This window comes from Anser brachyrhynchus (assembly GCF_964034855.1).
Source record: "Anser brachyrhynchus genome assembly, chromosome: W".
NCBI lineage: Eukaryota > Metazoa > Chordata > Aves > Anseriformes > Anatidae > Anser > Anser brachyrhynchus.
The window spans coordinates 21,606,324-21,620,901 of record NC_137704.1 but is presented as its reverse complement, the minus strand read 5'-3'; the positions used below and the strand labels follow the sequence as shown (position 1 = coordinate 21,620,901).

Below are 14,578 nucleotides of genomic sequence, written 5' to 3'. Positions count from 1 at the left end.
GGCAGCACTGCCTTCTTGGCGGTCTCTGTATATTCAGTATCATGCTTTCTAATAAAAAATGTGATTATTAAATTTGGCAGAAGCCTTGTCCAGTCCTCTCTAAGCAAAGATTGCTACTGGGGAAAACACAAGACATTTCCCTTGAACAAAAACCTTCATAATCCTCAAAACCCTCAGTATTTTGATACATATTTCATATAATTATGATAAAGTTAAAGTTAAATGTTGGGGAGGGAGGGGCAGATTTGAATTTAGATGGGTTTTTCATTGGTCCTTTTTCTTGTAAGATTACCTCCGAAGGAAATAGTTAGAGAGTTCCTTTATAAATCTCACAGCTAGCTGGGGCTAGAAGTTCATTCACCAAATAACTCCCTAAAGAGGTGGTTTTTGCTTTCTGGATTTCTTGATGTTCAGCCCAACCTGGACAGGCTAGTGGCAGCTTGGACATGATATCTCAAAATACATAGACAGTGCCATGTTGACAGAGTGGTTTTGCCATGGATAGATGCCCAGTAAGGGTTATGCCACTCCCATGACCTCAGTGCACCTTGTTTTATCTACAGTATTTGTAGATGTTTATGACAAAAAATTAAACAAGTGCTCAAAGTTAATATCACTTTTCAAAGAGAATGACTGAAAGTCACACAGAATCACAGAATGGCCGAGGTTGGAAGGCACCTCTGAAGATCATCTAGTCCAACCTCCCTGCCAAGTAAGATCACGTAGAGCACATTGCGCAGGATGGCATGCAGGCAAGTTTTGAATATCTCCAGATAAAGAGACTCCGCAAGCTCTCTGGGCAACCTGTTCCAGTACTCTGTCACCCTCACAGTAAAGAAGTGCCCCCTCATATTTGGAACCTCCTGTGCTTCAGTTTGTGCCCGTTGCCTCTCGTCCTGTTGCTGGGCACAACTGAAAAGAGACCAGCTCCATCCTCTTGACACCCTCCCCTCAAATATTTATATACATTAATGAGGTCTCCCTTCAGTCTTCTCTTTTCCAGGCTAAACAGGCCCAGTTCTCTCAGCCTGTCCTTGTATGACAGGAGTTCCAGTCCTCTAATCATCTTCATAGCCATCCTCTGAACTCGCTTCAGTAGTTCTATGTACCTCTTGCACTGGGGAGCCCAGAACTGGACACAGTACTCCAGGTGTGGCCTCACCAGGGCTGAGTAGAGGGGGAGGATCACCTCCCTCGACCTGCTGGCAACACTCTTCCAAATACGGCCCAGGATACCATTAGACAACTTGGCCTCAAGGGCATATTGCTGACTCATGGTTAGCCTGCTGTCCACCAGGACTCCGAGGTCCCTCTCTGCAGAGCTGCTCTCCGGCAGGTCACCCCCCAACCTGTACTGGTGCTTGGAGTTATTCCTCCCTAGGTGCAGGACCTTGCACTTGCCCTTGTTGAACTTCACAACGTTCCTCTCGGCCCAACCCTCCAGCCTGTCAAGATCCCTCTGAATGGCAGCACAGCCCTCTGGGGTATCAGCCACTTCTCCGAGCTTTGTGTCATCAGCAAACTTGCTGAAGGTGCACTCTGTTCCATCGTCCAGGTCGTTGATGAATAAGTTAAACAACACTGGACCCAATACTGACCCCTGGGGGACACCACTAGCTACAGGCCTCCAACCAGATTCTGCATCACTAAGCACAACCCTCTGAGTTCTGCCATTCAGCTAATTATCAGTCCCCCCACCGTCCACTCACCTAGCCTGCACTTCCTGAGCTTGCCCATGAGGATGTTATGGGAGACAGTGTCAAAAGCCTTGCTGAAGTCAAGGTAGACCACATCCACCGCTCTCCCCTCATCTACCCAGCTAGTCATCTCATCATAGAAGGATAGCAGATTGGTTAAGCATGATTTACCCTTGGTGAATCCATGCTGACAATTCCTGATCACCTTCTTATCCTCCACATGCTTGGAGATGACCTCCAGGATGAGCTGTTCGATCACCTTTCCAGGGTTGGAGGTGAGGCTGACTGGCCTGTAGTTGCCTGGGTGCTTCTTCTTGCCCATTTTGAAGGCTGGCATGACATTGGCTTTCTTCCAGTCCTCAGGCACCTCTCCTGTTCTCCACAACCATTCAAAGGTGATGGAGAGTGGCCTAGCAATAACATCGGCCAGCTCCCTCAGCACCTGTGGGTGCATTCCATTGGGGCCCATGGATTTGTGGATGTCAGGTGTGCTTAGATGATCTCTGACCCAATCCTCTTCGAAGAAGGGAAAGTCCTCCTTTCTCCGGACTTCCTCTCTTGTCTCCAGGGTCTGAGATTCGTGAAGGCTGGTCATAGCAGTAAAGACTGAAGCAAAAAAGGCATTCAGCAAGTCTGCCTTCTCTGTATTGTTTGTCACCAGGGCACCCGCCCCATTCAGCAGTGGGCCGACATTTTCCCCAGTCTTCCTTTTTCTATTGATGTATTTGAAGAAGCCCTTCTTGTTGTCCTTGACATCCCTTGCCAGATCTAATTCCAAATGGGCCTTGGCCTTCCTTGTCACATCCCTGCATACTCTGACAGCGTCCCTATATTCCTCCCAAGTGGCCTGCCCCCTTTTCCACATGCTGTAAACTTCCTTCTTCTGTCTAAGCTTTGCCAGGAGCTTCCTGCTCATCCATGCAGGTCTCCTGCCCCCTTTGCTTGCCTTCTTGCTCATAGGGACGCACCAATCTTGAGCTTGGAGGAAGTGATACTTGAATACTGACCATCTGTCTTGGACCCCCCCTCCTTCCATGGACCCTGACCGATGGGATTCTTCCAAGTAGATCCCTGAAGAGGCCAAAGTTTGCTCTCCTGAAGTCCAGGGTCGCAATCCTACTTTTTGCCCTGCTTCCTCCTCGCAAGATCCTGAACTATACCATATCATGGTCATTGCGGCCAAGGCTGCCCACTGACCCTCACATCTCCAACTAATCCTTCCTCATTTGTTAATACAAGGTCTAGCAACACACCTTTCCTTGTTGGCTCTTTGACCACCTGTGTCAAAAAGTTGTCATCAGTACACTGCAGGAACCTCCTGGACTGTTTGTGCCTAGCTGTGTGGTCTTCCCAGCAGATATCAGGGTGGTTGAAGTCCCCCATGAGAACCAGGGCTTGTGACTGAGAGGCTACTTGGAGCTGTCTGAAGAAGGCTTCATCTGCCTCCTCTTCCTGATCAGGTGACCTGTAGCAAACACCCACAACAGCATCAGCTGTGGTAGCCTGCCCTTTAATCCTTACCCATAAGCTCTCAACTTGCTCTTCATCCACCCCTAGGCAGAGCTCCAAACATTCCAGTTGCTCTCTCACATAAAGAGCAACTCCACCACCTCACCTTCCTGGCTGGTCTTTTCTAAAAAGCATGTAGCCTTCCATGACAGCATTCCAGTCATGTGAGCTATCCCGCCATGTCTCCATGATTGCAATGAGATCATAGCCTTGCGACCGCACGCATATCTCCAGTTCTTCCTGTTTGTTTCCCGTACTATGCGCATTAGTATACAAACATTTCAGGGAGCTGAAATGCTTATTTCTCATGCTGTGTGTGTATGAGATGTCTTTCATTCAACTCAGCCCTTCGTGGGGCAGACTGAAGGGCCTCCCCAGCATGCAGTTCCTTAAAAATTGGTGTCCAGTCCCATAGCTTATCTCTGGTGGGCCTCGTTTTGTCCCTTTCGCCCTTCGAATCTAGTTTTAAAGCCCTGTCGATCAGCCCTGCTAACTCCTGGGCAAAAATCCTTTTCTCCCTCAGAGAAAGGTGCTCCCCATCAGGAGTCAGTAGGCTCGGTGTCATGTAGACCTTCCCATGATCAAGAAACCCAAAACTGTGTTGGTGGCACAAGCCTCGGAGCCACATATTGATCAGATGGGTTCACCTGTTCCTTTCAGTATTGATCCCTGCTACTGGAAGGATGGAGGAAAACACTGCCTGTGCACCTGATCCTTCAACCAGTTGCCCCAAAGCCCTAAAGTCCCTTTTGATTGCTCTTTGGCTTCTCTTTGCCATCTCATCACTGCCAACTTGAAAAAACAATAAAGGGTAATAATCAGAGGGATTATTACCAGGCGAGTGCCTGTCTGAGTGACGTCTCATACCCCTGCCCCAGGGACAGCAGACTTCCCTACGGGTTGGGTCTGAACAACAAATCAGGCCCTCCATTCCCTTCAGAAGGGAGTCCCCTATGACTATAACCCTTCTTTTTTTCTTGGTGGGGGTTGTTGTGATGTGGGGCATAGGTTGACTTGCCCTGGGCAACTCCCCCAATATGGATGGACCTTTATCCACATTGTCATTTGCTTGCCCATCCAGTTCCAGAGCCTCATTCCTGTTGTGCAGGGGCACCTGGGAAGGTGAGGTAGGCAGCGGGGGGGGGGGTCACCTGCTACGCCAAACAGGATCTTGCTTCCACTCCCCCCTGTCTCTTAGATCCCTTCTGTCTGCGTCGTGGCAAGGGGGTAGGGGAACTTTTGTTTCTTGAGCAGTGGCTATGGCTAGCTGAGGAGCCTGCTGCAGGGATGGCAGAGCTCTACCTCATCAGTCAATCTCCTTCTCTGACTCTCTGATGCTCCTCAGCCTGCCCACCTCCTCCCAAAGCTCTGCCACCAGGCAAAGCAGTTCTTCAACCTGGGCACACCTCCCAGAGCTATGCTCTCTACTCTCATCCTGTAGTGGCATAAGAGTAGGGCACACCCAGCAGCCTGACACCTGGGTGGCAGCATGTTCCCCCCGGAGTTCTGTCTGGGAGGCTGCATCAGCTGTGGTGGGTACATGCTGAGCTCTGTGAGGCCACTGTCTTCTGCCGGGTGGATACCATTGCTCCATAGTCAACCTGGCCAAGCTTCAGCACCTGCATGCCCTGCCTGCACGCACTGCCACACCACTCCCTGACTGCCACGACACGCCTTGTTTGCCTGCTCTGTTAGCCACACTCCTGGTCACTCGCGCTCCTTAGGGGCTGCCTTCGTATGACAGAGGAGGGACACTCCTGTCTCCACTCAAGCCTCATCAGCCACCCTAGTGAGGGCTGCTGGGTCCTGGCAGCTCCCTCATCTGCCTTGAAGGGGCCTCGATGTAGGGAAACACCTGCAGAACACGTCTGCCCCAGAGTCCTTCATGTGCTGTTCATCCATCCCTTGTCCTTGCAGCTCTGGGTCTGAGAAGTAGAGAAGCTGGGAATGTTTGAGTAGCTGTGCCATATACTTTCTAGTTTGTTCTCAGGAGAGCTGTCAGATATCCTTCATCTTTAGCTGTTCCCTTTGCAAAGCCTTGTTTAGCATTAGTCTTGCTGTTCCATAGATCTCTTTTTGAATGCAGAGTGAATGGTGCACACTTTGTCTAGCCTGTTCAGTAATAGAATGTGAAATGTCATCTGCAGCCTGCTTCTTGCCCATGGGGGATAAGACAGGCAGCCATCAGTTGGGGGTCGTGAGTAGGAAGAAGACAAGAATACTGTGAATGACTTATTCACATATGAATGAGTAAAAGCTGATGAAGCTTTCTGAACTTCTGAAAATGACAGATTCATCAAACAGGCCCCATCGGACGGTGTTCACTCGAGCCATTGAGGCATGCGATCTTCACTGGCAGGACAGCCACTTACAGCACATTATCAGCAGTAACCTATACACCAACTACTGTTACCATGACGACACTGAAAACTCGCTCTTTGACTCTCATGGGTGGCCCCTCTGGCATGGTAAGTGGCTAAACTGGAAAGAGGTTTCCGTGACTTGCCACTTTGTTTAGTTTCTATGGCATTATTTTGGGGGTCATGGCGGGGAGATGAATGAAAAGCCTGGCAAAAAGAACAGAGGGTCCCTTGAAATGCTGGTTTCAGAAGTAGTCCTTTAAGTCTCTTTTGCACAGTTTTAACCTTTGGAGTTAACCTAGCAAAACAGGCCATTGCAGACATGGAAGCGTTGCTATTCAATTATTTTCTCCATTTTAGAACATGTTCCTACAGCCTGTGCGAGGGTGGATGCATTACGATCTCATGGATATCCAAGAGAAGCACTGAGGCTGGCAATAGCTATTGTTCATACACTAAGAAGGCAGCAGCAGAAACAGCTGGAAATGTTCCAGGCTCAGAAGAAAGGTAAATGTGGGGAAGAGAGAAGGGCAAAGGACATGACAAGATGATGGTAACATTTGGAACTTTGCATGAGAAAACTGTTTTTGAAACTATAAAGTCAATGAGGTGTCTTTAACTCTCCATTGCAAATGATCATCGTGGTAATGTAACGTATAAGTGAATCAGTAAGAAATCAGTGTGAATAATCCTTTTTGTTAATATTACTTGTTTCTGCATGTCATGTATAGCACATGCTATTTGTTAGTAAGACAAAGATCTACTTGTTGTTTTTTTTTTTTATTACGTATCAGTTGATTCTTAAACAGCAACAGCATCAAAAAAAAACAGCCCTATCCTCCTGAGCAATCAGTTCAACAGTGTGGCTGTGTTTCATTTTGTAGCCCCACACATTTAGGTAAGAAGCAGGCTTTCTAGTGTTTTAAAGCTTTGCAATAATGCATGTGGTTACTAAGGAAGGTGATACCCCATGAATGAGAGTGAGCAGAGGCATCTTCAAGTTAGTGTGTAGTCGGTAGAGAAGCAGAGCATCCATAATAGCTTGTATACAATTTTTACATGATCAGCCATAATGAGACTGATCTCCCATAGTTCAGTAGCATATACGTGACTAGGAGAAAAAAGTTGGGGGTTGGAATCAAAGGAGAGCTAGTGCCATAAGACTGTTAGTAAACAATGCGATCAAGGGAATCTATAACCTTTAGCAAAGACATACTTTCTTCAATTCATTGTGCTAAAGGATTTTTTTCATGTTCCAACTGATCTATGGGTGAGGGCTACAAAGTAAAGTATCCAACAAAGTATGTTTGTTGACTGAAATTTTAGAATGCCGAAATTAATGTGATTCAATTAAAAGACAATTTTTTCTTGTATACTACATTTAATGTTTTTATTCTTTTTTTTTTTAAGGAGTTGTCATCCTGGGTTTATTATTTCAACAAATATTTAGATGCAAAATAAGCTCATGTTTTATTTGGGATAATGGAACATATTTTAGAGTATTTTCATTTATTTCAGTGCCATCAGATTCACTTAAAACGTACAAAATGGTACTACATCTTTTGAGCCAGGAAACAGATGTGGATATATTACAAAAAAAGAAGTCAAAAAGTCTTTGCTGTCACTTTCCAGCAGATGTTTTCAGAAGATTTCCTGGTATCGAGTAAGAGATTTCAAAAAAAAAAAACAAAACACTACAGTTGAAACTGTTGACCCATAATGTGCTTTGCAAGTGTTTGAATGGTATTTTGCCTTCATTCTTTTTCTTTTTTTTCCCTCTTTTAACTAATAAAGTGGCTAACTAAAGAGTGGCTAATATGCACTCTTTCCCTCCCTCCTCCCTCCATCTTTTCTAACATAGAACTTCTCCACAAAGGAGTAACCTCAATAACGAATCTTGAAGGTTTGGTGGGACACCCTTTGGATCCGATTGGCACCCTCTTCAGTAGCCTGATGGAAGCCTGCAAAGTGGATGATGAGAGCTTCCATGGATTCTCAGACTTCACAGGTAAGGCCGTGCAAAGGAAGATATCTTTTATACGTCTTCAGTAACCAGAGGCATTTTTCTATCTTTCCATTCTAAATTAACTTCAAAGCCAGTGTTCTCATAGTATAAGAACTCACATTTGCCTTCCCTAAGAAAACATGAGGGAGAGAAAATGTTTAAAGGAAAATTTTTAAAGCACTTCCAAAATTACCAGTTATTCATTCTTGAAGAAAATTCTGTATTTTGAGCCTGAAATAAAAGCAAATAAGTCTTTATAGTAGCAACCCTCTCCACAGATATTACTCTGTCCTTTTTCTGAGACATTGCAGAAGATCACAAAAATCACAGAATTGTTGAGGTTGGAAGGAAGTTCTAAAGATCTGCTTAGAGCAGGATCAGCTGCAGCAGATTGCCCAGGACTGTGTCTACTTGGGTTTTGGATAACTCCAAGAATGAAGACTTTACAACCTCTCTTGGCAATCTCTTCCAGTGTTCTACCTTCACAGTAAAAAATTCTTTCCTTATGCTCAGATGGAAATGTGTTTCAGTTTGTGCCTATTGCCTCTTTTCCTGTCACAGATTATCACTGAGAAGAGTCTGGCTCAGCCTTCTTTACACTCTCCTATCATATATTTATACGTACTGGTAAGATACTCTTGAGCCTTCTCTTTTCCAGGCGAAACAGTCCCAGCTGTCTCAATCTCTGATCATATAGAGATGCTCCAGTCCCTTACTCATCTTTGTGACCCCTCACTGGATTTGCTCCAGTATGTCCATGTACTGGGGAGCCCAGAACTGAACACAGCACTCCATATGTGTCTCACCAGTGCTGAACAGAGGGGAAGGATCAACTCCCTCGACCTGCTGGCAACACTCCTCCTAATGCATCCCAGGGTGTTCATAGAATCATAGAAGCATAGAATGATCTGGGTTGGAAGGGACCTCAAGGATCATCTAGTTCCAACCCCCCTACCATAGGCAGGGATGCCACCCACTAGATCAGGTTCCTAAGGGTCTCATCTAACCTAGTCTTGAACAACGCCAGGGATGGGGCATCCACAACCTGTCTGGGCAAACTGTTCCAGTGCCTCACCACTCTCTGAGTGAAAAATTTCCTTCCAAGCTCTAATGTAAACCTTCCCTCTTTTAGTTTAAAACCATCCCCCCCTTGTCCTGTCGTTATCTACCTGAGTAAAGAGTCCTTCTGCATCCCTTTTATAAGACCCCTTTAATTACTGAAAGGCTGTGATGAGGTCATCCTGGAGCCTTCTCTTCTGTAGGCTGAAATGCACCAGCTCTCTCAGCCTTTCTTCATAGGAGAGGTGTTCCAGCCCCTTGATCATCTTTGTGGCCCTCCTCTGGACCCGCTCTAACACATCTACATCTTTCTTGTACTGGGGGCTCCAGACCTGGATGCAGTACTCCAAGTGAGGCCTCACAAGGGCAGAGCAGAGGGGGACAATCACCTCCCTTGACTTGCTGGCCACTCCTCTGTTGATGCAGCCCAGGATGCAGTTGGCCTTCTGGGTTGCAAACATGCACTCATGTCGAGCTTTTCATCCATCAGAACCCTCAAGTCATTCTCCACAGGACTGCTCTCAATGAGTTCTTCTCCCAGTCTGTACTCATGTCCGGGATTGCCCCAACCCAAGTGCATCACCCTGAATTTAGACTTGTTGAACCTCATTAGGTTCATGTGGGCCCACTTCTCAAGCCTGTCCAGGTCCCCTCGGGCGGTATCCCTTCCTTCTGTCATATCAACCCCACCACTCAGCTTGGTGTCATCTTCAAATTTGTTGAGGGTGCACTCGATCCCACTGTCTATGTCATTGATAATGATATTAAACAGTACCAGTCCCAGGACAGACCCCTGCAGTACACCACTTGTCACCGGCCTCCACTTGGACATAGATCCATTGACCACTACTCTCTGGGTGTGACCTTCAAGCCAATTCCTTATCCACTGAATAGTCAGACAGAGCAAAATACACCTAGACTTCTCTGGGGAGATGGATTTTCTCTGATTTCCATACTTAAGCGCCAGGCTCCTGGAAAAGGAGAGACAGAACTTACATTTCTAATCTCTCTTGCAATAATTTCAGGTCTTACCAGTTGCAACAGCAGTTTGAAAGTGCCACACAGAATTTGAGTTGCTGGTGCCTCTGTCAGTTTTCCATAGTTGCAGCTTCAGCTATTGTTGCTGTACGGGCACTTCAGTGCATAGCTCCACTACTCTTAGAGCATCTTTTGCTGTGCAGTATTGTCCTCCTATTTAACATTTTTTGTTCATTGGACACCACAGGTGAAGGCAAAGAATGGCAAATCATGCAATCATAGAATGGTTTGGGTTGGAAGGGACCTTAAAGATCATCCAGTTCCAGCCCAAACCAACCGGTCCTAAGACAGACCTCTGAAGGACACTACTCGTTACCAGCCTCCACCTGGACATAGAGCCATTGACTACAACTCTTGAAGGGTGCGGCTTTCAAGCCAACTCCTTATCCACTGAATGGTCCACCCATCAAGTCCATCTCTCTCCATTTTGGAGTTCAGGATGTCATGTGGGAGTGTGTCAAAGGCCTTGCAGAAGTCCAGGTAGATGACATTGGTCAGTCTTCCCTTGCCAATTGATGCAGTCACTCCACCGTAGAAAGCCACCAGATTGGTCAGGCACGATTTGCTCTTGGCGAAGCCATGCTGGCTGTCTCAGATCACCTCCTTGTCTTGCATGTACCTCGACACTGCTTCCAGGAGGCCCTTTTCCATAATCTTGCCAGGCACAGAAGTGAGGCTCACCGGTCTGTAGTTCCCCAGGTTCTCCTTTCTACCCTTTTTAAAAATGGGAGTGATGTTTCCCTTTTTCCTGTCAACAGGGACTTCGCCTGACTGCCAGGACTTTTCAAATATGATTGAGAGAGGTTTGGCAACTACATCAGCCAATTCTTTCAGGACCCTGGGTGTTATTGTACATCTTAGCTGCACATGCACATAATACTTCAAATAGAGGATAAAACACAAGATAACATACATGGCCTACAGAGAATATGAATTGGAAAACAGTGTTTCAGAATTGATGCATGATTTAGGTCAGGATGTTTATGCTCATTTTAATTTCAGTATTTGCTTTCCAGGAGCTTAAGTGATTCATTCCTTATTCTTAGTCTGTTTCCACCTCTGCAGTAGTTTCTCATCGCTTTCTGTGTGGACAAAAAATGGAGTCATCCCTCTACCTACTGGTCTTTTATATGCACATCCCCAATCTTCTTGGGGCTTTGCCTCAAAGCTCATTTTATTCAATTAGATTTTCTTCAGTAAACTTTTTATCCACCTATTCTGGAAGAACTTTTAATTAAAAGAAATCAGAAATCAGATTCTTTGCAATTAGTAAAAAAGAAAAAAAAAGTTTGTGTTCAAAAGTAAATTCCCACTACATACGCATATGCAATCTACCAAATACATTCAGCCTTCTCATTTGCCGCAGATGCCCACCTCCTTACATCTGTCCATTGTAACTTGTTGTTCCCCAATTAGACTTTTCCCTGCTAGAGGCTGGAATAGTATTTTGTCATATGGTGTATCTGTGAAGTGCCAAATGAATCAGTGGTACTCTTTAAAGCAGTTTATGGCTTGGTCTGTATGGAGTTTACAAGTAATCTTTACTGGAAGTAAGAAGTCTTGTTTCAGTAAAATTCAGAGGCATTATACTTGTTTATCATAAATGCAACTGTAACAATTAAATAAAAAATCTTGAAAAGAGCCCTAGCAAACAGAGGATGCTTAAATGTTGTGGAGTTATCAGGCCTACTGTACTTGCACAATCTTAATAACTTCATCTGAAATCTATGCAGAGGTATAAACACCTTCCCTTTCCACTTATACAACATCAAGGCTTTAAGGAGATACAGAAATGGTTGGGAAAAGAAACACACAAAAATTGAAATGAATCTTCCAATTTTTGCCTTATTAACATAAAACTGGAGAAAAACCGCCTTTCTCTAAATCATAGTTTAAAGATGAAAACTTTTATTTTTACTTGAGTGTATTTTTATTTTTATTTTTATTTTTATTTTTATTTGTATTTGTATTTGTATTTTTATTTTTATTTTTATTTTTATTTTTATTTTTATTTTATTTTTATTTTATGTTTATGTTTATTATTTTATTTTATTTTTATTTTTATTTTATTTTATTTTTGTAATTGCTTTGTGTATTTCTCCCTTGTGGAGTTGGATAGTTTACAGTGGATCTTTGGATTTTGAAACTGAGCTAGTAACCTCCTTGTCTTGCATGTGCCTTGCCATTGCTTCCAGGCAAAGGTGAGGTTCACTGGTCTGTAGTAGCCTGCGTCCCCCTTTCTACCCTTTTTAAAAATGGGAGTGATGTTTCCTTCTTCCTGTCACCAGGGGCTTTGCCTGACTGCCAGGACTTTTCAAATATGATGGAGAGTTGCTTGGCAACTACATCAGCCAGTTCCCTCAGGAGCCTGGGATGCACATCATGGGGCCCCATAGCCTTATACCAGTTCAGTTTCATCAGATGGTCTCGAACCTGCTCTTCACTTAGAGTGGGAGGGACTTTGCTCCCCCAGCCCTCATCTACAGGTTCAGGGAAACAAGAGATGTGGTAAGCCTGACTATCAGTGAAGACTGAAGCAAACAACTTTTTGAGTACCTCAGCCTTCTCCGTGTCTGCTGTTACAAGCTCTCCCTTCTCGTTTATCAGAAGGGGTACATTCTCCTTGGCCTTTTCTTTTTTGGCCAATGTACCCATGGAATCTCTTCCCGTTATTTTTTGTGTCCCTTGCCAAGCTCATTTCCATCTGTGCCTTGGCTTTCCTGATCCCATCCCTGCACATCCAGACAGCATCCCTCTACTCTTGCCAGGCCTCATGTCCCTGCTTCCACTGCCTGGGCATTTCCTTCTTGCACCTCAGTTTGACCAGCAGGTCCTTGTTCAGCCATGCTGAAACTGTATTTTTATTTTTTTTTAATTTTTATTTTTTTTAATTTTTAATTTTTTATTTTTATTTTATTTTTATAATTGCTTTGTGTATTTCTCCCTTGTGGAATTGGATAGTTTACATTGGATCTTTGGATTTTGAAATTGAGCTAGTAATTTAAATAATTTTAAAGAAATGAATACTGGCAGAGATAGCATTTGTAAATATGGCGTTATAAGCAGATTATGGATTAGAATGACTTGCTGATGTGTTGTTCTTTGTGTCACCCTTTACAGAGAACATGGGGCAATGCAAATCTCTGGAGTACCATCACCTGCCTGCACACAAATTCTTAGAAGAAGGGGAATCTTATTTAACTCTGGCTGTGGAAGTAGCATTGATAGGGCTGGGACAACAACGAATAATGCCAGATGGCTTGTACGCACAAGAGAAGGTTTGTCAAAATGAGGAGCAGCTGATTTCTAAGCTACAGGAAATTGAATTGGATGATATTCTGGTGAAGATTTTTCGAAAACAAGCAGTCTTCTTATTAGAAGGTAGCTCGCTATAGATGCTAACTACTTCTTTAAACTGCCTTCACTTATAGAAGCCCACAGAACCAGTATTCTTTTGGAAGCTGACTTTATGTACTTGATGTTTTTTTGATGTAGAATTCACAGAATCACAGAATGTTAGGGATTAGAAGAGACCTTGAAAGATCATCTAGTCCAATCCCCCTGCCGGAGCAGGAATTCCAGCAAAATTTTGTTTGCAATTTCTTATGAAAATCAAACATACACTGAATAAATACCATGACTGTAGAAATAAGGCATCCGCTGATTTACAAGCCTTTAATTTTTATTGCATTTTGTTCTTTAAATTTTTTGTTTGATATAATCTCAGTATCCTAATTGTACAGCCCAGGCTCACAATTAAATATTATAGACATCAGTTATCAGCAGTTCTCAAGTAGCAGAATTCTAAATGTCACTTGTATCCTGAAAAAGGACTGGCAGCTTTGTAAATGTATGAATATTTTTACCTCTTTTCCCAATTAAAGAGCTCAGAAAATTCACTTAGAATTACTGGGACAGAACTACAACATTTTATTTGTAGCAATTAGGAAAATGACTTGCCTCTGAAGTTTGAATCATACATGACAATTGAAATACATGGTCAAATATTGAGGCTTAAGGCCTGATCTTATGACTAAATTGTGACTAAGTTATGTGTTTGGGAATCACTGTGGTGGGTTGCAATAAAATCTGTGGGAAAAAAAAGTGCATGCCTTTGCCTTAGCTTTCAAAAAGGCTTGACATGTAACACTTAAGCCTCATGTTCAGAAAGTAGCCTCATGGGATCTGAGGTTGTCTTTCTAGCTTTTGGGTGTTTTGTTTTTTTATTTTTAATGGAAGAAAAAACTTTAAAGGAACTAATTCGCCAAAGGCATGGTTTTGTTTTGAGTGCCTACTCAAGGGATGGTGTGGAGTACAGTAGGCTCTAGGTGAGTTGTGAAGACTTACAGAGCAGTCATGTTTTGTTTTCTTTCTGTAAGACATTTGTCTTTTAAAACTTCTTTAATGGAAGAGATGCAGTATGTTGTTTAGGGTTCTCAGCTGTGAGTCACCGTTGTTGCCCAGATCCTTAAAGACTCTGGCACCTACTGATGGTGCCATTTGAAACCGCAGAGAAGCTGCACCATAGGGAGAGTTTCCATTATGGTATGGCTATACTGCTGCTTTACGGCCTTTGGACAAGAACACCAGCTAACTGGATCCAGCTATTAACCACCACCGGACAGGGATCCTATGGATTATAATTTGCTGCATTTCTTTACTGAGGAAAAGGCAGGATTTCTCTCAAGTGTTCGCTGATACTTATAGTTTACTATAAGGTAATCTTAGCAGGAAATCTGCTAAAATAACTACCTATGAAATTACCGTAGTGAGCAGTGTGCAGTGTCTTGCATTACTGTTTGCTGAGAAATCTAGCTTTCCTGCAATAGCTTCAGTTTATGCCAGGTTAGGCAGAAATTGCCAGCTCACATGGAAGAAAAACTGCAGTGACTGAAGATCCTAATCATATC

The 14,578-nt window shown here is 43.9% G+C and overlaps 2 protein-coding genes across 6 annotated transcripts in view; one reads left to right on the top strand and one right to left on the bottom strand.

Annotated features, from left to right (window-relative positions):
- The window catches only part of LOC308184716 (zinc finger SWIM domain-containing protein 6), a 228,049-nt gene that overhangs the window by 178,602 nt on the left and 34,869 nt on the right, over positions 1 to 14,578 (top strand). For all 5 annotated transcript variants that reach the window (XM_080572079.1, XM_080572077.1, XM_080572076.1 and 2 more), the window contains 4 exons: positions 5,498 to 5,674; positions 5,927 to 6,073; positions 7,428 to 7,574; positions 12,789 to 13,049. In XM_080572079.1, coding sequence (XP_080428205.1) covers positions 5,498 to 5,674; positions 5,927 to 6,073; positions 7,428 to 7,574; positions 12,789 to 13,049 — 732 coding nt within the window. The remainder of the gene's footprint in view (positions 1 to 5,497; positions 5,675 to 5,926; positions 6,074 to 7,427; positions 7,575 to 12,788; positions 13,050 to 14,578) is intronic.
- The window catches only part of LOC308184776 (uncharacterized protein), a 120,247-nt gene that overhangs the window by 73,405 nt on the left and 32,264 nt on the right, over positions 1 to 14,578 (bottom strand). The gene's annotated exons all lie outside the window — the stretch shown is intronic.